The following is a 25,821-nucleotide window of genomic DNA, read 5'->3' on the forward strand; positions in this document are numbered from 1 at the left end:
AACTCGAAAACCAAGCAAATTGAGCCGAATCATTGAATTAGACCAAACCGGTTCGAATCGAACCGGAATGGTCTAGAAGCCCCAAGATTTTTTTCTTTCTTTTCTTTTTTTCTTTTTTTTCTTTTCTTTTTCCCTTCTTCTTCCTGGAGCCAGCGCCATGCGCGCGACACCCCCTCCCCCTCCTTTTTTTTTCCGACCACCCGAGACCATCGCCAACCTCGTTGTCGCCTCCTCACTGCAGCAGCCCTCGCCTCCCTTCCTCTCTCTCTCCTTTCGTTTCTGGCGTACACTCACAGCAGACTTGCGAGTTTGTGATCGGGAAATCGCGTCGCCTCTTTAGCTCAACTCTCCGGCGATCGATCGACTCCAGCTTCATCCCCGTCGACGGTGTAGCTCCGCTCTCCCCTTCTCCATCGTCGTTCATCTACTGGTGCAGCAAATCGCAAGGAGTTGCGATATCGTTCTTCGGCAGGGACAGTGGCATTTCCTTTCTGTCTTGCACTTTTCCGACATTTTCGCAACTGGGTAAGCAATTTCCAACCTTTCTCTTAGTAAGGTAAGTTGATTAGTGAATTTGCCAGCCTGTGTGCTATGAGATTAAACTGGAATTTAGGAATTTTATTTTTAATTATTCCTTCAAATTATTGTTTGATAGTGTACATATGAGGTAGTAGGTCTAATATTTGCAACAGATTGGTTAGTTGGTGTGCAATTTAAGATTTTAGCGTAGAAAAACTACGAATCTGTGTAGTGGCAGCAAATATATTAAATTGTTGTAGAAGACAAATATGGATGAGGAAGTGTATTTTTTTTTATTTCCAGGTCGATAGATATTCATAAATGCTTATTCATATTCAATAGATGATGGTTCATGGATCATTAAATGGAATTTCGAGATCTTAATTAATAACAAGGAAATGGAAGAGTTTATAAATTATAATTGCATATAATTATTAAAGATATATATATATATATATATATATATATATATATATATATATATATAGTTACACTAGAAGGATATAAACGTTAAGCCAATATAAATTTGCAATTGTTTATCTACTTAGTTATTTGCTTAACCTTATAAAGTAAAGTTAAAATTTTGTATTGGTGATTAATTATTGATGTTGTTAGTTGGATGATACGAGATACTTAGAACATAATGTGTAAATTTGAATAGAGTAAAACTTCTTGTTCTAATAAGTGGTAACTGAGGTTAAGCTTGAAGTCTTACATGCCTAGGTACCAATGAAAAGATATGGAATAAGAATTAATCGTGAAAGTTAATTATGCACATATGCTTGTATATACATACATATGTATCCAATGACTGATAAATGATGTTATTTAGAATACGAATTAAGCTTGTGCAAGTTGTTATGGATGTTAAATGGCGATATTGTTATTTAAAGGAGGACGGGTATTCGATTGATTGATTGCCCGACGGATGGGCTGTGTGTATTAATATATATATTATTGTGATATTTAAACAGGTAGATAGTCCTATTTTTAGGGGAGATGCTGCCGAAATTTCGATAGAACTTAGACTAGTTTTAAGTAATGACACAATTAATAAGTCTATTTAGATTAATTCTATAACTTAATAAATATTAAATAGAATGCTCTAACTATTTAATTATTTTCATTATTATTCATCGAATTATTCAATTATTTATTTATTTCCATTATTATAATTTATTTAATTGTTTGTTTATTCTTAATATTATTTATTTATTTATTATCTTTATTATTCATTTAATTATTTAAGTATTTAATTATTTTCATTGTTATTGTTTATTATTATCATTTATTTTATTGTTGTTATTTATTGTTAATGGTATTTATTTAATTATTTAATTGCATTTGAGAATGGATGTCTAATTGTGCATTGCATTACGGTGTTCAACTGATCAATATGTCTGCATTTGATTGCAATGTTTGATTAATTGTGTTGTGAAAATGCTATGCTTTGTTTGTGTGGAATTGGGATGAAGTGGACCACCATGGGTTTGTGAGGACGGTCTGTGATATGGATCCGGTTATGATATGATACTTGACCGTCGGCCGGGAAAATGGGAGATCGGCGCCCCCTTGTGCACCTGATGATATAGATTATATGGGAATTCACAGGATGGCTTCTTGTTGTTGCGCACCTGATAATCTAGATTTGATTGTAGCCCGCAGGGTGGCCTCCTGTTGTGAGCACTTGATGATCTAGATTGGATGGAGACCACCGGGTTGCCTCCTGTTGGTATGGAAAAGAAAAGAGAGAATGGAAAAACAATGAGAGGACTGGTAAGTGAGGATTAGACCAGTTGGCCGTATGGGGGATCGGCTCCCTGGTGCACATGTATGAGAGGGCGAGCCATGTGTGAGGACGGCTCGTTGGGGTTTCAGGTGGTGCCACTGACTAATTTCCACGTGATGTGATTATATGAAGATGTTTATGATTGTGAGTGCTAATGATATGTCATTTGTGTGACTGGCTGCGTGAGCATATAACTAGTCGGATGACTAGATTGATATGTTTACATATTTGTGTGACTGCGTGTGTTGTGCAATAATTATTACTCCTTAGAAAACTCACATGTCTTGTTTAAATTTTTCAGGAAGTAAGTTTCTCTTTAATTCGGTTAAGCTATGTTCCTTCGTCGCAGAGCTATAAAGAAAATTTTCCTAGACCAATAAATATTTTGCTATGTGTCTAGATGTATAAAAATCTATGTATATCTATTAGTTAGTGACTCCGCAGTTGTAAAATTTGTATATAATTAATCGTGTATTAACATAGACAATATATTTATGTGAGCTCATATTAAATGTGGTGTATTGTTAATTGGGCCCAAACTATGGAATGTTGTAGCTAATAAATTGGGCCGAGATTTAATAAAATCTTGAGATTTATTTCCTACAAACATGGGCTGAATGTTTAATATTATATTGAGATAATAAATTTTTTGGTGTTTCAGGCTTACTACGGGCCTCGGGGGCCTTAAGCTTACCTGGGCCCTAGTGCCGGTCCGGCCCATGGAATTGGGTCGTGACAAAGTTGGTATCAGAGCTTAGGTTAGGGTTTTGGGACACAACTGCGGAGTATAGGAAATTTCTTTATGTTGGGATCGGCCGTAACCAACATAAGGAAGGAAACTTTATGATTTCCCTCTCTAGGGATGGTGGACGCACTAGACCCTATGAGGTGGGAAAACCCACACCTATTGTGAAGATCCATAAACTATAGAAGAACTAATTGAGGATTAGAGTGCAAGTAATGGATAGTAGGATGAACCCATCACAATACCTGTAGGGGCGAAAGCAATTATCAACCCTTAAGCTAGGGAATAGAGTAATACCTGATGGTAGTGGATTGGCCTGATCACCCAGTACACTACTTTTCATGTGAACTCTATTCCTATCAGTGAACAGGATAGTGTAGAGAATAAGTAGGTTTTCTAATTGTATGGTGGATTGATGAATTTTGGGTGATTAGGAATCGGTATTTTAGTATTCAGTTCGGCTACTGAATTTCTTTAGAATTTCTTTTTATTGTTTTATTTACTTGATATTGATATTTAAATTTTAAACCCCATTTTTATTTTGAATTCAAATTGTGTTATGATAAATAAATTGAAAATTGATTATTTATATAGAAAAAAAAAAAAAAAAAAAATTTTATTTTTGAAAAATTGTCTATTTATATCACAGGGCCGGTGGGATAAGATAGAGGGGTGGTAATAATAATGATAACAATGATATAGGTAAGTAGGTAGTTCGCAGTCAAGATAGAAACACGAATGTTGGAATGGTCAGGTAGGCAATTTTGGGTACAGAAGTTGAGTTGCTACTAAATTAGGAGTATAGGATTGTTTAATGTGTAAGTAAGAAAGATAACAATAGAAATGAACTTGGATAGTTTAAGGGTAAGACATAATAGTTGACAAATTGTAATATATATATATTAGGAGTTAGTGGTAGATAAAAAAAAAAAAAAAAAAAAAAAAAAAAAAAAAAAAAACCTTACTCGACTTGAATAGGAGAATATTGATTGATTAAGGACAAATGAGATAGGTAAGTTAAATATACAGTTGACTCAAGTTAGTGATAGGTAGACGTATGGCTAATTAAGACATTTAATTAAATGTTAAGACTGTAGATTAGAAAAATTCTAGTCCATGATATGGACAGAAAAGTGAAGTTATTAGTATATATGCATTCGACGATAAGAAACTAATGAGATTGGTTTGGTGTGATATTTGGGTGTTAAGATGGCATTAGGTTAGGACTTACGAGATTTTCATAGAAGACATTAGTATTGATGTGTATTAGATGAAAGAGTAAGTAATAAGTCTTAGATTGAAATGTTGGTGATTAGATAAATCACGATTAACGAGGATTAACAGACAGTTATTTCGAAGTGCCCTATGATATAATAGACAACGGAAGTCGTAGACGAATTTTTTTTTCTTAAAGTTTTGAATTAAAGTAATAAGTTTTTGAATTTTTGATTAAAGAAAAGTTTGAATAATAATATATGTAAATTAAACGAGTTAAATCTTGATATTAGAAGTAAATTAAATTTCAGTCGTTTTGTGTTTGTAAACTATATGTTGGGTTTTCATGAAGGAATACTTAGTGAAAATTTAAATTTTCAAAAAAAAATTATATAATTTTGAGAAATATATATGACATATATTATGCATCTTCTTGATAAATCCCGTTTTATTGTAAAAGTTTTATTCAAAGAAAGATTTTCTAAAGAGATTTCAGTAGCTGTCTGAAGATAGTAATTGGAGAATTAGACAATAAGCTTAAGTTTCTCGTAAACTTCAGCCAAGTGGCACTAAATAGGATTGTTGGCAATAGAAATTCGAGGTTATAGTAATAGACTTAAGTTTCCTGTAAGTTTTAATCAAGTGACAATAAATGTAATAGATGGTTGAACGAATACATTTTGAGTTATAATGAAACCTTTCATTCATTCATTCTTGGATGTCAATCAAATGATAATTTGTTTGTTAAATATCCTTACATGCTTTCTTTTCTAGTTGCATTCCTATTTCTTGCTCATCTCTAAAATTCGAGGACGAATTTTTATAAGGAGGGAAGATTGAAACGACCCGAAAATTTAATTTCGTAGAATTTTCATTTAAAAACTAAATTTTTTATTTTTTATTTTCAACCAATGAGATTATACCGGCTAGTATTTTATTATTGCTAAACTGGACCCATTAACCAATTTGATTTTTCGAAAACCAAGCGAAAAACTCGAAAACCAAGCAAATTGAGCCGAATCATTGAATTAGACCAAACCGGTTCGAATCGAACCGGAATGGTCTAGAAGCCCCAAGATTTTTTTCTTTCTTTTCTTTTTTTCTTTTTTTTCTTTTCTTTTTCCCTTCTTCTTCCTGGAGCCAGCGCCATGCGCGCGACACCCCCTCCCCCTCCTTTTTTTTTCCGACCACCCGAGACCATCGCCAACCTCGTTGTCGCCTCCTCACTGCAGCAGCCCTCGCCTCCCTTCCTCTCTCTCTCCTTTCGTTTCTGGCGTACACTCACAGCAGACTTGCGAGTTTGTGATCGGGAAATCGCGTCGCCTCTTTAGCTCAACTCTCCGGCGATCGATCGACTCCAGCTTCATCCCCGTCGACGGTGTAGCTCCGCTCTCCCCTTCTCCATCGTCGTTCATCTACTGGTGCAGCAAATCGCAAGGAGTTGCGATATCGTTCTTCGGCAGGGACAGTGGCATTTCCTTTCTGTCTTGCACTTTTCCGACATTTTCGCAACTGGGTAAGCAATTTCCAACCTTTCTCTTAGTAAGGTAAGTTGATTAGTGAATTTGCCAGCCTGTGTGCTATGAGATTAAACTGGAATTTAGGAATTTTATTTTTAATTATTCCTTCAAATTATTGTTTGATAGTGTACATATGAGGTAGTAGGTCTAATATTTGCAACAGATTGGTTAGTTGGTGTGCAATTTAAGATTTTAGCGTAGAAAAACTACGAATCTGTGTAGTGGCAGCAAATATATTAAATTGTTGTAGAAGACAAATATGGATGAGGAAGTGTATTTTTTTTTATTTCCAGGTCGATAGATATTCATAAATGCTTATTCATATTCAATAGATGATGGTTCATGGATCATTAAATGGAATTTCGAGATCTTAATTAATAACAAGGAAATGGAAGAGTTTATAAATTATAATTGCATATAATTATTAAAGATATATATATATATATATATATATATATATATATATATATATATATATATATATATATATATAGTTACACTAGAAGGATATAAACGTTAAGCCAATATAAATTTGCAATTGTTTATCTACTTAGTTATTTGCTTAACCTTATAAAGTAAAGTTAAAATTTTGTATTGGTGATTAATTATTGATGTTGTTAGTTGGATGATACGAGATACTTAGAACATAATGTGTAAATTTGAATAGAGTAAAACTTCTTGTTCTAATAAGTGGTAACTGAGGTTAAGCTTGAAGTCTTACATGCCTAGGTACCAATGAAAAGATATGGAATAAGAATTAATCGTGAAAGTTAATTATGCACATATGCTTGTATATACATACATATGTATCCAATGACTGATAAATGATGTTATTTAGAATACGAATTAAGCTTGTGCAAGTTGTTATGGATGTTAAATGGCGATATTGTTATTTAAAGGAGGACGGGTATTCGATTGATTGATTGCCCGACGGATGGGCTGTGTGTATTAATATATATATTATTGTGATATTTAAACAGGTAGATAGTCCTATTTTTAGGGGAGATGCTGCCGAAATTTCGATAGAACTTAGACTAGTTTTAAGTAATGACACAATTAATAAGTCTATTTAGATTAATTCTATAACTTAATAAATATTAAATAGAATGCTCTAACTATTTAATTATTTTCATTATTATTCATCGAATTATTCAATTATTTATTTATTTCCATTATTATAATTTATTTAATTGTTTGTTTATTCTTAATATTATTTATTTATTTATTATCTTTATTATTCATTTAATTATTTAAGTATTTAATTATTTTCATTGTTATTGTTTATTATTATCATTTATTTTATTGTTGTTATTTATTGTTAATGGTATTTATTTAATTATTTAATTGCATTTGAGAATGGATGTCTAATTGTGCATTGCATTACGGTGTTCAACTGATCAATATGTCTGCATTTGATTGCAATGTTTGATTAATTGTGTTGTGAAAATGCTATGCTTTGTTTGTGTGGAATTGGGATGAAGTGGACCACCATGGGTTTGTGAGGACGGTCTGTGATATGGATCCGGTTATGATATGATACTTGACCGTCGGCCGGGAAAATGGGAGATCGGCGCCCCCTTGTGCACCTGATGATATAGATTATATGGGAATTCACAGGATGGCTTCTTGTTGTTGCGCACCTGATAATCTAGATTTGATTGTAGCCCGCAGGGTGGCCTCCTGTTGTGAGCACTTGATGATCTAGATTGGATGGAGACCACCGGGTTGCCTCCTGTTGGTATGGAAAAGAAAAGAGAGAATGGTAAAACAATGAGAGGACTGGTAAGTGAGGATTAGACCAGTTGGCCGTATGGGGGATCGGCTCCCTGGTGCACATGTATGAGAGGGCGAGCCATGTGTGAGGACGGCTCGTTGGGGTTTCAGGTGGTGCCACTGACTAATTTCCACGTGATGTGATTATATGAAGATGTTTATGATTGTGAGTGCTAATGATATGTCATTTGTGTGACTGGCTGCGTGAGCATATAACTAGTCGGATGACTAGATTGATATGTTTACATATTTGTGTGACTGCGTGTGTTGTGCAATAATTATTACTCCTTAGAAAACTCACATGTCTTGTTTAAATTTTTCAGGAAGTAAGTTTCTCTTTAATTCGGTTAAGCTATGTTCCTTCGTCGCAGAGCTATAAAGAAAATTTTCCTAGACCAATAAATATTTTGCTATGTGTCTAGATGTATAAAAATCTATGTATATCTATTAGTTAGTGACTCCGCAGTTGTAAAATTTGTATATAATTAATCGTGTATTAACATAGACAATATATTTATGTGAGCTCATATTAAATGTGGTGTATTGTTAATTGGGCCCAAACTATGGAATGTTGTAGCTAATAAATTGGGCCGAGATTTAATAAAATCTTGAGATTTATTTCCTACAAACATGGGCTGAATGTTTAATATTATATTGAGATAATAAATTTTTTGGTGTTTCAGGCTTACTACGGGCCTCGGGGGCCTTAAGCTTACCTGGGCCCTAGTGCCGGTCCGGCCCATGGAATTGGGTCGTGACACTCATACTCTTTATCAAAAAGTAAAATAAAAAAGAAAAAGAAAAACATCAAAATTATAAATGATGCTCAAAACAATAACTAATTGAAACAACCCGAATTTTTTTTTTCAAAGATTTTTCATTTTAATTTAATAAACTGACAGCCTGAAAATGTATTTAATTATTTAAATGTAAATTAATAATTCGTACAGTGATAAACCGAATCAAAAACCAATTGAAAAATCAAAAATCAAACGAAAAACCAAGATTTGGGCTGAATCGAACTAGAATTGAATCGAACCAGCCCAAACCTTCTAGAAGCCCTCTTTCTTTTTATCTCCACGCTTATCCCATTCCCTCTCCCTCGCCATTTCTACAACACCTCCAGCAGCACCATCACGCCACCACTTCCTCCTCTCTTTTTCCTTTTCTTTTTCTTTTCTTTTCTTTTCTTTTCTTTCTTCTTCCCTGTGACTGCGTCTGCGTCGCGTCCCAGCAGCTCCAGCAGAAACGCAAGCCACCAGCACGAGCTCAGCCACGTCGCGCCACCTCGCCGCTGCTCCACACTGCAGTAGCTCCGCCATCGCCGACGCCTCTCTCCGTTCAAGCCAAGCAGGGACAGAAGGTTGCTCCTCCTCTGATCTGTCCAGGTGAGCGTCGATCTCAGGTGGTCCAGTCGCTTCCAACACGCGTAGTTTCGATCCGGCACGCGTAAAGCTCAGATCTAGTGATCTGCGACAAAAACTAATTAATTTTGCGGTATAAATTAATGTTAGTAAATTTTTAGTTAATTAAATTAATTTTAGTAATTTTTAACTAATTAATTTAATTTAATTAATTGTGGTTAATTGATTTTAGTAATCTGAGTTAATTGATTTAATTTAAGTAATCTCGATTAGTTAATTAATTTAAGTAAACTGTGAGTAGATAAATTAATTTAAATTAGTGTTGATCTATTGATTAATTAAATATTTGACTAATTAAATTTAATTCTAGTATTACATAAATTTATTAGGAAAATTTGATAATAATAAATTTGTGGAATTTAAATGTGGATTCAAGGTAGATTATTTGGTAGGTAATATTAATTTATAAATTATGGATGTAAGGTAGTGTGGATATTGACGTTCGGATGGAGGAAGGGAAAAGTTAAATTGATTAATTGCCCGATGGATGGGTTGTTAGAACTTGATAAAATTATTGACTGAGTTAATTGGTGGATAGTTGAATTATAGGGGAAGTGCTATCGAAATTTTGGTAGAAAATAAAATAAAATTTATTATGGAACATTAATTTACTAACGGCACTTATTTGAAAAATACAAACAAATAAATAAATAAACAAGAGTAACGAATTTATATATAGGTTAATAAATTAAATGCCAACTAAAATTATCATTATTATTATTATTCGTAATACTAATATTTTGATTAGTATGACCGTAAAATCTTATTTAACAAATAACTAAACCTTTTATTTAAAGGCGATACATTAGAATAGATAAATAAATGAGGAAACCCAATGTATGTCTATAAATATATATATATATATATATATATATATATAATTTAAATTACTAAGGGAATTAAATAACTGATTACCAAAACTAATGAACGAATATGAAATATAATCTTTCGAATGAAAATTCTTACTTAGAATTTTATAGTTTATGTTAAAGGTTTATAAAACTCCGAAATGCAAAGACAAAGGCTCGAAGCATGTGGCTAGAAAAACAGTTCCCTTAGAAGACAATAAAGAACAGTGAGTAGTGTTAGATAATTCGCCTCATTCGCCTGCATTCATGCATTCACGACTAAATGTTATCATGCATTACTGCTATATTGTGATGCACTATTTGTTGATATTAAATAATGCTTGATTACTTGTGATGTGATATTGCTGTGCCTTGTTTGTGTGGAATTGGGATGAAGTGGACCACCATGGGTTTGTGAGGACGGTCTATGTGATATGGATCCTGAATATGATATGATATGGAATTTGACCGTCAGCCGGGTAAATGGGAGATTGGCGCCCCCGTGTGCACCTGATGATATGGATTATATGGAAAACCACAGGATGACTTCTTGTTGTTGCGCACCTGATGATCTAGATTTGATTGTAGCCCGCAGGGTGACCTCCTGTTGTGAGCACTTGATGATCTAGATTGGATGGAGACCACCGGGTTGCCTCCTGTTGGCATTTTTTTTAAAAAAAAAGAGAGAGAGAATGAAAAAATAATGAGAGGACTGGTCAGTGAGGATTAGACCAGTTGGTCGTATGGGGGTGGGCTCCCTGGTGCACATGTATGAGAGGGCGAGCCATGTGTGAAGACGGCTCGTTGGGGTTTTAGGTGGTGCCACTGACTAATTTCCACGTGATGTGATTATATGAAGGTGATAATAATTGTGGTTGCTGTTGTATTGCTATTTGTGTGACACTGCATGATCATAAATTTAATCGATAAACAAATAAAAATATTTTAGCATCTGTATGATTGTGTGGGGTGAGAGGGTTATCTAACCCTACTAATTGAGTTTGGCGCTCACCCCTGCCTACCTATTTTTTTTTCCAGGTAATAGAAGAAAGAAAAATCCTATGGAGTTGAGATATAAGTATAGAAGACTGTAAACGATAAATAAATGATGATGTAAATGTACAGGTAGAGTTCCGCAATTGTATGCTAGTGGGTTGTAGGTGAACTGTACTAGTGATACATAATTGAAATAAATTATTGGGCCTGTATCCACAATTATGAATAGTAAATGAGATTTGCATAATATAGGCTTACTACGGGCTTCGGGAGCTTTAAGTTCACCCAGGTCCTAGTGCCGGTCCGGTCCATGGAAATGGATTGGGACACTAATATTCCAATTATTATAAATGTTAATATCGGTTTCTCATATGTGTGTAATATAGACAATTTATGCTATTATATTATATGAGAAAAAATTAAGTTAATTAAATTTAAATCATTATAAAAAATTTTAAATTGATTAACAGGTAATTTTATTTTCATAAAAATTTGATTATCTAATTAGAATAATTTTTATTGTTATAAATATATTATAAATTAAAAAATTAGATTATTTAGTAAATATGGTGAAGAATATAATATCTTTTAAGAATTGTAATTTTATTAGTTAAAAATAAAGGTAATCTAACTTTGATCGGTTAATATGATAAGAACATGATACGTTTAGCTATTATTTTTAATTGGATTTATTATAATTATTTCCTACAAGTAACCTATTCTGCCAAAAATATATAATTTCTTATTATTTATTAAAGAATATATTACAAGATTTATTGTTTGGTATAAAATATAAAATAAAACTCAGGTTAAACATATATAAAATATATAATTATGATATAATATGTTGTAATTTATTATTCTTTATTAAGAAATATCTTCTATGACAAAAAAAAAAAAAAAAAAAAAAAAAAAAAAAAAAAAACCTATGACAATAAGTTGTTTTAGCTGTTAGTTGTTTGAATTAACTTTTCACAAAAATGTTATCTTAACTCCTAAAAGTTAGTTTAAACTAAAAAAGTAGCGTTTAGTGTTCAGTGTTTTGATAGCTACTTGACAAGTTGTTATCGAACACAATCTAAGTTGTCCAGACTTACATCCAGTTATTACTGAAATCACTAAATAAAAGTAAAAAGTCATTAGTAGTAAAATTTGCATAAATATAACCTTTAATGTTATTAAAAACAACTACTTGCAAGAGGTAAATAAATGAAAAAAAAAAAAAAAAAAAAAAAAAAAAAAACGACATTTGAGAAAGTGTACCTTTTTCGAGCATTTAAACTTGGATTGAGCATTTGATTGTAGACAATAAATACTCTTTCATTCGTCAATTCGACTTTAATAGGATTGGAAGATGAATAAAATGATCAAATCACAAAAACGGTAGTATCATTTTGGACTTTGTAAAATGAGCATCAATAAGACCATCTATGCACAAAAAAAGGAGGAAAGGAAAATACAAAGGGCAAAGTGAAACAATTAGAAGAACAATTTTCCTCACACTTTTTAAGTAGTCTTGTTTAAATTTTCTTCAGAGATTTGGCTTGTGAAATGAAATGAATACGAGAGAAGAGCCTATTTATAGAGGAGAAAAGGGTATCTTAGGAATACTAATGAATGATATTTATCTTAAAGATAATTCCATATTTAGTTAGATAATTGAAGATGTGTTAGTTGAAAATTTATTTTGAATATATTAATAGTAAATCTTATATATATATATATATTTATGCCATGTACCTAATCTAAACAAGTATTTTTCAATGAAATAAGAGTTTGAAATCAAAATCGACAGATAATAGTTTGAAAGTGCCTCACAAACCATTTTTACAAAATTAGGAAAAAGATTATCAAATTTTATGTTCCTCTATTTTTTTGCTAAGAAAATTATTAGGAAAAAAAAAAGAAAAATATTATTTCCCCACATTTAAAACAAAAAAAGATGAGATGATAACGAAAAGAAAATAAGCTCCATAGTATAATTATAATTAAATGAAATAATTAACAACAAGGTCACATTATAGAGAAATTGACGATCTTTAAAATTGAAAAAAAAAAAGAAAAATTTTAAACCTTCCATTCTTTAATTATTTGCCTCACTTAATTTAAGTGCTCAAAATTTGATCTTCCTTAATTTAAAATTATAGTTTAGCTACAACAATCACCCATAAAATCATGTAAAAATAAAGAAATATATGCTATAAATAAATAAACCTTTATTAAATTTTATATTTTTTTCAAACGAGCAATAATCGAAGCCAAAGAAAATAAACTCTCTGAAAATAATAACAAGATGTTATCCAATAGCAAATGACATTTGCATATACATTTCACAAATTTCACATATGGTTATATTTTATAACCTTCAATTCCAAATATTGAAAAACCACAAACCAAGAATTGCAGCCAACCACAATACCCGTCCCTGCCCAGCTACTGAAGCAACGGCAGCGGCAGCTCCATTACCCGTCATATTATTGGAGGCATGTTTAACGGCGTCATGGGTGGCATTTTCCGTTTCACTGGCAGCATTTTCGGCGGCGCTTTTGGCATCGTTTAAGGCGGTTGTTGTTCCCTCAACAGCATTTTCAGCCGCAGTTTTTGTATCATTCAGGGTGGAAGCTGTCCCTTCAACGACATTACCCGCGGCGTTTTTTGTTTCGTCAATTATACCTTTTGTACCGTCCGCGGTGTCGTTTACGATAGAAGTTGCTCCATCGATTATGCTTTTGGTTTCATGGGCGGCAGATCCAGTTGCATCCTTTGTTTGATCGAGAATTTCAGTAGGATCCACATCAGATAGGACGATGAGCGATGAACAAAATACTGTGAGCACAAGACAGAGAAGGAAAAGAGAAAATAATGAAAATTTTCTGTAGGAATACATTTTCCTAAGGTACAAAATCTATAATACGAGGACTTAATGTAGATAACAACTGTATCATATATATTGTTGTTACAGTTTTTTCGGTTATGATATCAATGTTAATATACATTTTGAGCTTGTTAATGCCAGAAGATTTGTTTCAAAAATGACTTAAAGTTAGAATCAAGAAAAAGAAAATGATAAAGAGTTTTAAATAGGCAGGTTATATTGAGGATGATTGGAAGCCAAGTTTAGTGTTTACTTTTTATTTTTCTTGGCAAAAAGAAAGATGGGTACAACATAACACATGATGTCAATGTCCCATCTTCAAATTTGTATGCTGGCATTTCTTTCTCATAATAGAAAAAAAATATATTAATTTATCAAATGATTTAATTTAATTTAATACTGTTTTCCTAATTTATAAGAATTGCAATAAAATTTATACTTTAAGAATAAAACGAGTCACTTATAAAAGTTTTCGAATGTCACCGAATTTTTCTCTTCACATGTATATATAGGCGAGCATTTTGGCCGTTTTTCTTTACAAGTCTAAACTTAAGACTTATTATATTTTCTCATTTTTATTTCCAATTTACTCTTTTTAACTTTAAATATTGATTTTGCCCCTTGTTATTAAATATTTATTTGTACTAACTTGTCCCTCATGGATTAGATTGCCAAGATAAAAATTCAAGTTAAATATTTGTAATTTTGCCTTTTGTTTTTTTCAACAATATTGATCATTTTTTGATAATTTATTTCTCAACATATAGATTATTGAAGTCAAAGATCACTGTAGACAAATTATTGATGTGACTTTATTTCATTGGATGAATTTATAGCTAACGTGATATATTAATTAATAAGTCGTGGATATTAAATAAAAAATCGGACACAAACAAGACATGTCGTGTAACAAAGTTTGTAAGGTGTTAACAAGCAGATAAAACAAGTCATTTGGTTTTGGGGAGGTAAAAAAACCAAAAGAACGAACTGCTTCATCACCGTCCATTTTACATCACTCGCCGTTTATAAACAGAGCGGGAAATTGAACCGCAATTTAAAAATCCCAACCCTAAAATATCAGACGCGCGGGCGCGCGCAAAACTGAAAATACCACTCTTTCTCTCTCTCTCTTAACAACATAACCTTTCTCTTAACAAATTGGCCTCTTCAAAGATGGAGAACGACGATCCTTTTGCTTCAATTGCAAAGCTCTGCCATATCTCTTCCTCTCAAGAAGAGCACTTACGTCGCTGCCGATTCGCAGGCGAACTAGAGGATGATTCCCTTTCCGATGACGAGCCCGGTGATATCCCCGTGGCCTCCACCGGAATCATGATGGTTTCTCCTCCAGAATCTTTTGAGGAGAGTGAAACTGACGATAATTTGCCCCTCGATAGCGACATCTTCCATACTCCGGCCGAAGAGGCCACTCTGGCAGCGACGCCGAAACAGCAGCAAGCGGTCGCCGTCAACAATCCGGATGATCGGTCGGTCGAGGGAGTAGCAAATGATAAAAGCCTTGCAGCCGTTGATGGCAATTATACTGATGATTCGAGAGCAGTTGATCTTGGGAGGGATACGGATCTAGGGTTTTCAGCAACTGTAGAATTAACAGAGAGGATTGCAATAGATTCAGAACCAGTTTCGTCTCCTGGCGCTAATCGAGCTCATGATAGTGAGGTAATTCGCGGTGAATCCATTAACTTTAGGATTATGAAAAGAGTTTTAGCTCCAAGTGATTGTTTATGTAAGTCTCCAGTGACAAGATCGAACACTGTGGACAAACATTTGGGCTCGATGAATCTAGAACTTTGCTTAGGTTTTGAAGCAGAGAAAATCTTAGATAGAGTAGTGAAATCTACTGAGAAATTGAAGTCACGGTCAAAAAAATCAGAACTTTTGGATGAAAATATGGTACTGGACACTTCAAGAGATACTTTAGGTACTGGAACAGAAATTTTGGGGAAAAGTGTTGAAAATTTAAACTTTGAGGGCATTAGTCCGGACAACTACTTAAAATCAGTGCAAAATCACCAAATTGGAGAAGAAGTCACTGTTGGTGATTTAGAATTTCATGAAGGTAGCTCCGCAAAGAAAAAGCTGGATTTTGATATCAGGTCATCAGAATCGCATTCTCAAGAAAATACTGCTGTTTTAGGGTTTAATGAAGATGGTGTAGAAGGCAGAAGCAAAGAGATTAAGGACAGTGAAGCTGATAAATTATGCAAAATTAGTAAGAGATATTCGATTGTAAATTCTCCTGAAAAACAGAATGCCAATAAACCAAAGAGCATCGATGATATTGAAAAGTTCAGGTATGTTGGTCCTACAGGTGTCAATTCCAGTAAAAAGCGTAAAATTGGTAGAGCGCGACGTGCATTGCCATTGTCATTGCGTGGAAACAATCGCAAGATCTATACCGATTCCATAGTACTGAATGTATTAAGCATACTCACTAAGGATTATAACTGTGACCCTAGTTTGAACAATTTAAGTGTCTTGGAAGCAGCAAAGAGGAGGGGCATGACTTTTCCTTAGGCATTGTAGGAGAAACGAAGTCGGAGACTGATGAAAAGGAGTAGGTTTCAAGTTGAATGTTGGGTTCATTTAAAATCTTCCATAGAGGTGAGTTGTATAGTTGCAGCTTCTATTTTGGGCTGCAATGGACAATTTGAACTGGAAAACTAGAAAACTAGAAGTCATGTCATTCTACTGCTTAATTAGCTCGTTTCTCGGACGTGATGTTAGGAGATGTTTTGGGGATTTTTTAAGATGGGCTATGAAGGGTTGCAAAAGGAAATATTTTGTGGCATAGAAACAGTTAAGTCTTGTTTATAGCTTTGTATTGCAGTTACTGTTGATCATTAACGAGCTACTTGGTTTCGCAATCACTCTTGTTCCTTAAAACAGACTCCTGTTACCTTTCTGTATTTCCATTTACGCATTGAAACATCTTTTGGAAGTAGTAGTCTTCTAATTTCAAGCCTTGGCTTAAACATGGACTAAAAGCCTTGGACAAAAGCTTATACCGCTACCTTACTTGACTTTTTGTCCAAGGAAAAGGAGATAAGGTGAAAGGTGAAAGTTACTCTTGTTTTCTCCATTGTCTCCCCTCAATCAAGGTAACCTATAATATCTGATTTTATATGTGCATAGAAGGATAGTCCATGAATCACAACCAAAAATTTGTTACAAAGGCAAAAATATTGGCTTCTTTGGTTAAGATACCATTACTATGATTGGCCCACTATGATACATGCACTGTTAGAAGCTTCTCTATATGGTGGGATGCACAACATTGACTTCTGGGATGTTCTTTTATTGGTTTTAATAATTAATGTTGCTTCTTTTTTTCTGATGAAATTAATGGAGCTTCTGAAGATATATGAGCAGGTTTTCTTTCACATTAAATTTAGGTCATCAGTCCTTTTCTCATCACATTTATCCTTATAGTGAAAAAGTGATAATGTTGTTTATATTTCATTTTATAGACCCCATCAGAAGAAAAGACTAGGAATCATAGCTTGTGATCCTTGACCCAGTTCCAAGCATGTTTTCAGGAATGTCAACATTATGAGATAATTATTTAATTTAATCTGTCCCACTTTGAGGAATTATTGAAATTAGATTGCATGTAGTTATTCACATGTGATAATAACTTCCAATGCATAAGTTAGGGTAGATCTGAATTGTCTTCAATTGAATGATTTCTCTATTTGCATGCCCAAAAAAAAAATCTTCTGCGTTTGTCAAAGCAAAATTGATATTGTCAAATTACGACTAAGATATTAACATCTGCATCTGTCAAGCAGATAGCCATTTAACATACACCTGTCAACTGGGGCCCAGGCTCCAAATTCATTTCTTGAATTTGACATTTCTTTTTTACAATTAAAACAATTCCTGGGTGGTTAAACTTCAATCCTGAAAATCTATGCAAATTATTGATGTGAAGAAAACTTGTCATAAGGCAGGTAACAACCAATTGGGTAGTGCTTAAAGGTTCTCTCTGGAAAATTTTGGTTAAAAAAAAGTTGGAAACCAAAAAAGGAAGAAGAAATTATTATGTATATGATTAATACATTATCGTTTGGATCCATAACTATAATAAACTAGAATCAGGTTTGAAAAAGTTGACAGATTAACATTTCATATATCCATTAAGAAACTGCAACAGGGAAAAAAAAAAAAAAAAAAAAGAGGAGGCAAGTCAACATTGGTTGGAACTTGGAGGAATCTCTAATAATCTCTATTATTCTTTCCAATTTGACTCACTTATCCACAGCAAAGATGAGGGACAAATGAAGGTTAAAAACTTTACACCACTCAACAATTTCAACAAACAAAATTCCTAATTGATTTCTCTCTTCATTATATTCCTTGGATAAGTATTTGTATCTCTTTTTATCTTTTAGTGGTCCGCTGGAAGATTATCTTATCGCTGGAAGCAAACAACCAATCGAACTAGTTAGATATCCTTCCACAAAAGCAGAAAGAAGAGCTGATGTCAACTTTCTTCGCATGCATCTTTACAAAAGATATTTTCTCCTTTTTTTTTTTTTTATATTTCCCCTCACTTGGCAATATTACAGGTTTGTAAAGACAAGCCAATGAGAGAGTTATCTCTATGTTATTTTGCAATAACAAGACTAAAACTGCATACACCACTCTTCAAATCACCAACTCTTGTGCATTTTTAGCTATATATTACAATCTGTTATCAACCTATACAAAAAAACCCCATCCAAAATTTGTCCCTTAGCATACCAAGTTTGCAAAGATCAAAGGGAAAAAGAAACAGCAACCATCAAACCTCATTCACAGATTGTACCTAGTTGCGGAATTTGGCAAAAGGTGAACCTATTCATAGCCCTAATGATCAAAGTCTTGGCAAACATTTGTCAGGGACGAACTAGATGCGGGTGTGTTGAGCTACTGCTAGTACTTGCCTGCTGCCCAAAACTTAAAGCTGGATGAAGGAGCTCTGCTTGTGGAAATGAACCATTGGATGGCACGTCCAGCAGCAGATCCTGATCCGAACTTTCATCAACATAATTAAGAGAATCCAGCATGAGGGTGCCACCATCAGAAGGCAACGCAAATAGACTTCTTGGACTAAAGCAAGAGCAATCATTGTCCATGATTTCTTTGTTTTCATAAGTAGCCTTCATGTTAATTCTTTTGGGACTCTTCATTGTCTTTACTTCTGATGAAAGGAAAAAACTTCTTTTGAGAATAGTTGCAACTCAAATGGTGAAAATGATTAAATGTAAATGCAATGCACGTAAAACACACTCACATTAACTTTCGGTGCTCATAATATAATCAAAGGCATTTGGATTTCATGTATCCATATATTTTTGTTTTGATAATATTGAAAATTCTTAAAGAGGACAGAGCTGCCAAAATTTGAACCCTTGATCTCCTGCACTATAAGGCAAACACTCTACCATAATGGCTCATGTATCCATATGGCATGTGAGACAGGTATCCCCACACCCACCACAACCCGAACACACAAACACACAAGTCAAAACGATAGACCAAAATAAAGACAAAAGAAGAGAGAAGAAATTCAAAGGCAAAACCGCCAATTGCCTCCACAGAGATCATGATTAAGTACATCCAGGGAAGTGTGAACTTCCAGTAGTAGTAAGCATAATAGCATGTTTCATTGTGTGAGCAAATAGATGTGCTCCATGCATAAAATCTTTATGATGTAGACAACTTAACCAAAATGACGGGAGAAGCATTGGTAAGCAACTTCATTTTCACAGCTCAGAGAACTTTAACTGATACTATAAGGTAAGTATTAGAATAAATCTTGGCTTTCAGAATTCCAAATTCCAGTTTAGGTTGGAACCAATTTATGCAGCTTTCCCTAATTATTTTAGCATGTTCCACTCATTAGCAAATGATTTTCTCTTGGAATTTTGAATCAAAATCTTTTCAATATTCAACCTTGATATCCAATATAATAAGGAAAGAAGCCCCGCTTTGGCAAATATAGGCTCACCTGGAATTTTTTGACCTAGGCTTTCACGAGATCGCTTCGCAGTAATTGAATTGCACGAAGTAACAAGGTTTGGTCCTCTTCCAACAAGAGATTTCCCCGTACTATTTTTACACTTCTGCAGCCAAGTAGAGACACAAAGTAAATTTGTGGATCCACTCTCGAAGGAACAAAGTTTTCTTATGTAAAGACAAACAGGTGTGAGAAAGTAATTCCAACCTTGAGCTGATGATACTGCTCCACCCATTTGGATTTTGACAGATTGGATAGTGTCAGCCTTTTCAAAGTATTACAGTCTTCAGTTTTTGCTCCTGAGAAGGAGAGGTCAAAGACCCCTTCCATGAGCAGGTGCTTATAGCAAGACATATTTTCCTTAAATTGATTGCTATCAAACATGCTTTTGATGCTGCATGATAGGAAAAACAAATATCATTAATTCTATATCATGAATCAACTCCTTTGCAGTTCCAATAAAAAGCAATGTGCATAAAGGCCGATGGAATACATGATCGCTCATTCTTGAATTCTATGATACCAAACTTGCACATGATCAACAAATATTAACCAATAACAGCATATACAGTGGCTTGTTCCAAATAGACCATTCAGTGTCTCACTATACTAACACACAGTAAATGCATATTAGAAAATTTGTATACACATTAATACACCACAACACTGACCTGTCTGGCAGTTGAGTAGTATCAACAGGAGGTAGATATTTTAGCAACTGCTGCTGCTCCTCATAAGTTAAGGATCTTGCAAACTCCTCAAAATTAAGAATGTCCTGTGATGCAAAGGAAAAGAAATATCATACATGCTCCAATGGTTATGGAAGCAATATGCCCGCTGTGGACATGTCTGAAAAGCAAGACTAAGAAGTAAGAATACTCTTGTAAATTAGAATAAACAAATACTGGGAAAGAACTGCTTGGTTTACCCTGGAAATGTTAGAAGAAAAATGTAAAACCTTGGACTTGGAAATTAATACAGTATATATGAACCATTTCTCCATTTGCAAGCGCACATGTCATGCAATCAATAATGCTTATTGTGCTTCTGGATAACATAATGTAAGATTATGACTACGTGCAGATAAGATAAGTCTGCACTAGGAAACTATCACATCCCAACTTACATTTAAATCAACATTACACAGCGGTGAATTATGACTTCCCAAGACTTGTGCCCTTTCATGCGGAGTTTTGTCCCTGAAATTTCCAAACAGCAGAATGTCAAACATAGAAAGAGCAAGATTATTGGACTCCAATTGTGCAGATTTCCTAAATGTACTACTGCCTCTTTCATCTTCAATCCATCCAGCCACTAGCTTTTTGATGAATAGTTGTAATAATAGTGGACAATCAATGTCCATGAATTTTAGGTGCAAATGGTCAACGGAAGGACCACTTTCCCATTTGAACTTTTTTTAAGACTAATTGCTATACGTTAGACACCTAATATCTATATCATTATTAACATTTACATTTCCAGTCAATCTCTAGAAGGTGGTTTTGATAGGAACAATTTATCTGAGTTAAACACTGACCCCATGTTTATACTTTAGATGCATAACTATAAAAACAAATACTCTTTGCAAAGAAATAGCCTCCGCAACTTTTGAAAACATACGGGGGGAATTACCTCTTAAGTTGCTCTTGTTGCATCCCTGGTCCAGTAGGGTTCTTAGCTTTTCCGATTGCAAGACTTGATATATTAACACTTCTGTTTTCATTATGTACAGGAAGGATCGCAGAATGTGAATAAGCTTCATTGGTCGAATATTGTTTGTTCTCAACAGACAGGGAGCTAGCTTCAGATTCCTCATCTCGAGCTATTGAGCTTGGATGTCTAATGAGAACACTTCCATGTCCTATCTCAACAGAAACCATTGGTGTTTCACTCTCAAAAAGCAAATCCTCTTCAGATGATCCAGAGAAGCATGAAGACTGTTGTTCATGCCAAATAGTATATAATTCCTTTGTAAGCTTCTCAACTGGAGATGGTTTTGAACGATTGACACAGGTCCTCTTCCTAGAGGGTACCATTGTGTCCCACACAATTGACTGGGCGGGACCTGAGAAAGCAATGAAAAAGTACTTAGAATCAACATCACCAAGCACAATTACAAAACTTGCATATAGCTTTTTCTGCATTTGATTCAGAAACCTGAGATCACTCTTACTGATATGGAGAACTAAAAGTAACAAGGATATTACAACAGTATCTGCAGAGGTCATATATGTCATGAGAAGATGTACAAATCATTAAATATTAAGTGTTATTTAGCATTATTTGCAGTTATATATAGAGCTTCAATCTAGGGAATCCAAGTCTACAAGACAGATTCCAGTTATTCCACTCTGGCATATTATAAGTACCATTTGAAGATGTCTTAACCAAGGGTTGTATTTCAATACAAAGTAGACAGAAATAGAAGCTAGCTTCAAGCACAGCAAAATCCTAGAGAAGTAATGGAGCCACTTATGTTTATTGAGAAGATCATATAATACGTTTATCAATTATAATTTGCTGTTCTCACAACAGTTAAATATTCATCTTCCTTTACTATCTTCTTCCAATTTACAACTGTTTCCTGATCCAATTTTTCCTTGCACCAACCGAATTGTTCATGTACATTCACAGGCAATTGGGCATACCAACCAGAATATACAGCTCTTCCATTAAATTCAATATATAATGCTCAAATATCACAATTGTCTGAATACTGTCATTTGCTCGATAAAATCAGATATACTGAGTAACCAACCTGTCAAATCACTTGCATCTGCACTGCCAAATTGTGCACAGCTCTCAGAGTTGGATATGGCTGACCCAGAACTTGATCTATTACTAGTATCTTCATCTAAAACCTTTCGGTAACCTTGGTTGTAATCAGGACCAACTACTCCCACAACCCCATTATCATAATTTGCCTTTCTTTTGAGCAGCTTCACATCTTTGTTCTTGTTTATAGATATACTCTTCACTCTTGAGATCCTGTGATCTTCGTAATCATCAGGGTCTGCACGAGCATGGAGTGGTGTATAGTTTGCAAGAGTTCCCTTCGTTCTCCATCTAGATCCACAAGCATTGCATAACACTGGCTTCTCAGGAGGTCCATTGCGCCAAAGAGGCGTGCCTATAGCAAAGATTCGTTGTCAGAAATATATATATAATAAATAATTTTACACACAACAATAACTGATCATGCAAGTTATACTAATAAAATGAACAAAGGGAAATATTAATCATCTGAAGCTCCATATGCACACGCTACGAAGAAGGCATTAGCAAAAGGGTTAGGCACATCATCTCTATGGCTAAGTGCAAGCAGTTAATGAAGAAAAGTGTCTTTTTAACCTGGCTTTTATATATACTACAACAACAACCACCAATTTTATATATATCTATATATATATATATATATATATATATATATATATATATATATATTCAACAATATTGTCCAAGGATAATGGTCTCAAACCAAGACAAGGTTCTGACAGATGTCTTGTAACTCCATTCCAAAATACAGCAAAAATGAACCTCATTTTTGCTTGAAAATAAGCATACAATGAAGAAGAAGGTAGTCATGAGCTCAGAATAAAGAGTTGTCGGTCATTACATACTAATTATAGATATAGGGAAAGGAACATCAAAACAAAGAGTTCCCAGCGAGAAGAAGCCGAATCGATAGAAGGAGAAGGTGAAACAGACATGAGAATTTTCTCATCACTGGTGAATTGATTTTTCACACTCAAAAGGGAATACGTATGACACTAAGGGGTCCTAATGTTAGTTCATTTCTTTGAACAGAAATAATTTCATTCGTTCTCCACTTCATATAGCAAATCTTAAAATTGCAATCTTTTCAACAATAATGAGCCAAATGACAAGGCAACAGTATGCAACTCCCTTAACCATTTTATTGCCAGTAGGTTATGAGCAAATGCTTCTTTGTAGGGGCTGTGCATACCAAACACAGGGAACAGTGAACATGAAAGCTTAGGTTTGCTTAGAGCAGTAGAACAATATTCAAATGAGAATGGAACAGATATCAAATTAGACCTTCTCCAGCAGTACACCAGTTGAAACCCACCCAAAGGAATACAACTGAGTGAGAACAACCTCAGAAGAACCTGCATTCTTCTCTAGATTTTTCTTTCAGACAATAAGAATTAATACGCAAAAACATTTCCCAAAAGTCACTTAGCATATCCTTAGTTTTCAAGTTTAAATTGTAACAACAGAAACGGACAAGGCACACCAGAAGGTTCTAGCTATTGATAACAGCAACAAGCTCTTGCTTTCCTGTTTTCATGAAAACAATCATAAGGATGTTTAGATGTTTACCATGTTGCCACGAATAAACACAGCCACTCAATTCCTTGGAGTTGAAGTGGCAGAAAACTAAAATGACGTGATCTCTTTAAGTTCAGACATACAACCATATACTTCAAACAATTGCTCTACACTGAACACTTCTTCTATGACAAAGTCCATTATAGAGATAAAGGAATTGCATGATCACTTCAAAGATTAGAGCTGATTCAAGAGTATGACAGTAGAGAGAACCCTTCAAAGGAGCTGAATTGAATAGCTAAAAGGCTTTAGTAGCAGCAATAAAACCCCAGATGGGATTTAAAATGAATTGGAGATCAATGCTTTGGTAGCAGAGGTATACAAGGAACAATTCTATAGAGAAGTTAATAGAACGCATGAAAAAAGTTGCATCTTATCATTGAATTTATTATGTTTGCAAGGAAAACGCAAACAGCATCTGTAATTTGACTAAGTATTGGGTCCATCAATCTCCTAAACTGAAACAAGAGGACATAATAATCAAAAACTATGTAATTGGCCAATATTCAACAGACTCACAGACTCAATCGACAGAGGGAAGATGTCCAAATTTTGTTAGAAGGTCAAAGAAGAAAACATAAACCTTTATAAATACAATATCAAACCAAAGGATAAAACCAGTATCTGATATATTTAAAGAACCAAAGACACCGGTAGTTCAAATTCCAAGTACAAAAAGAATAGCACATAAGAACAGCAAATATTCACAATTTATTATCTTTGTCCAGGTAATCTCTTCCTTGTTGCTTATAGCTGTTCTGTTCAATGATATAATTATTTTGCCCAAACAACTCAAATCAATTACAATTATTTATCGAAAACAAGTACAGTAATTCAGGAATCTAATTTCTTTTTTCTTCCATATTGAAAAAAAAAAATGGAGAAACAAGAACTCACTTGTAACTCCACAGTGACAGCAAGGCCCTTGCTTGCCCATGTCTCTCTCTTTCCTTATGTGAAAAAATTGAAATTTAAAGAAAATTCACAAAAAGAAGAATAAAAACTAAATTTATTAACAAAAAGTTTGCAAATTTTTTTTTAAAAAAAATTAAAATTCTATAAAATTTTGTTTGTTATCTTCAAGGCTTATATGGCACATATTTTACTGGGCATATAAGGCTTTTCTGCAACAAACCCAGAAACAGAGTTTGCAAATAAGAACAAAAGCCAAGAAACCCAGAAGAGTATATGACTTACAGTTCAATAAAATTAACAAAACAGCAAGAAAACAACCAAAAAATCAACAAGAAATTAAAAATTTTTTATGGGTATTTTCAGCTGGGAATCTGTACAATCCAATGGAGAAGAGAAAAGACCATTTAGAGGAATCTCATAAATGGCTGTGAAAAAAGAGGAAGGTGAAATGTGAGAAAGAGAGAGAGAAAATGAGAAAGGGAAAGAGAGACAGAAAGAGAGGGTGTATGTGTGTGTATATGACCTCTTATTGTTGCATTGTATTGTATTGTATATGAAGTAAATGTTGGAGCTTTCCTTCCCTTTGCTTTATTTTGATGTTATTGAAAGATTTCAATTCTCTATTTTTTTATTCATTTTTATTTTTTAAGTAATTTTTTATTTCTTTTTTTTAACTTAGCCTTAGCTATTGAGGATTAGAGGAATATTTATTTGCACATATCCTTGTTGACTATAGACTTTTCTGCTTTGTGAGTTTGTGTAAATTTTCAAAACCTCATAAAATATAAATGTTGAAAAAATGAGAAAAATAATGCAATTTTAGA

At 33.8% G+C, this 25,821-nt stretch overlaps 2 protein-coding genes and 1 long non-coding RNA gene across 4 annotated transcripts; 2 read left to right on the top strand and 1 right to left on the bottom strand.

Annotated features, from left to right (window-relative positions):
- Positions 1-8,688: 8,688 nt before the first annotated feature.
- Positions 8,689-11,076, top strand: LOC149497176 (uncharacterized). 2 transcript variants are annotated; one of them, XR_016320437.1, is made up of 3 exons: positions 8,689-9,070; positions 9,978-10,060; positions 10,872-11,076. It is a non-coding gene; the product is annotated as an uncharacterized LOC149497176 (long non-coding RNA). The 2 variants fall into 2 exon arrangements; XR_016320436.1 differs by having other exon boundaries at positions 8,690-9,058.
- A 3,694-nt stretch (positions 11,077-14,770) lies between these two features.
- On the top strand, positions 14,771-17,084 carry LOC149497177 (uncharacterized). The gene has a single exon (XM_089720040.1). The coding sequence runs from the start codon at positions 14,878-14,880 to the stop codon at positions 16,240-16,242; it is 1,365 nt and encodes a 454-aa protein (XP_089576166.1). The 5' UTR covers positions 14,771-14,877; the 3' UTR covers positions 16,243-17,084.
- A 1,290-nt stretch (positions 17,085-18,374) lies between these two features.
- On the bottom strand, positions 18,375-25,541 carry GATA26 (GATA transcription factor 26). Its single transcript, XM_012214701.4, has 8 exons — positions 24,980-25,541; positions 22,488-22,859; positions 21,362-21,794; positions 20,856-20,928; positions 20,401-20,504; positions 19,937-20,123; positions 19,721-19,835; positions 18,375-18,910 (listed from the first exon to the last, which is right to left on the bottom strand). Exons 1-8 carry the CDS (start codon positions 25,017-25,019, stop codon positions 18,606-18,608), a joined length of 1,629 nt encoding a protein of 542 aa, XP_012070091.1. The 5' UTR covers positions 25,020-25,541; the 3' UTR covers positions 18,375-18,605.
- Between the last annotated feature and the right edge of the window lie 280 nt (positions 25,542-25,821).

Source organism: Jatropha curcas, chromosome 4 (assembly GCF_041381405.1).
Source record: "Jatropha curcas cultivar XTBG-Jc1 chromosome 4, XTBG_Jcur_1.0, whole genome shotgun sequence".
Classification (NCBI taxonomy): Eukaryota; Viridiplantae; Streptophyta; class Magnoliopsida; order Malpighiales; family Euphorbiaceae; genus Jatropha; species Jatropha curcas.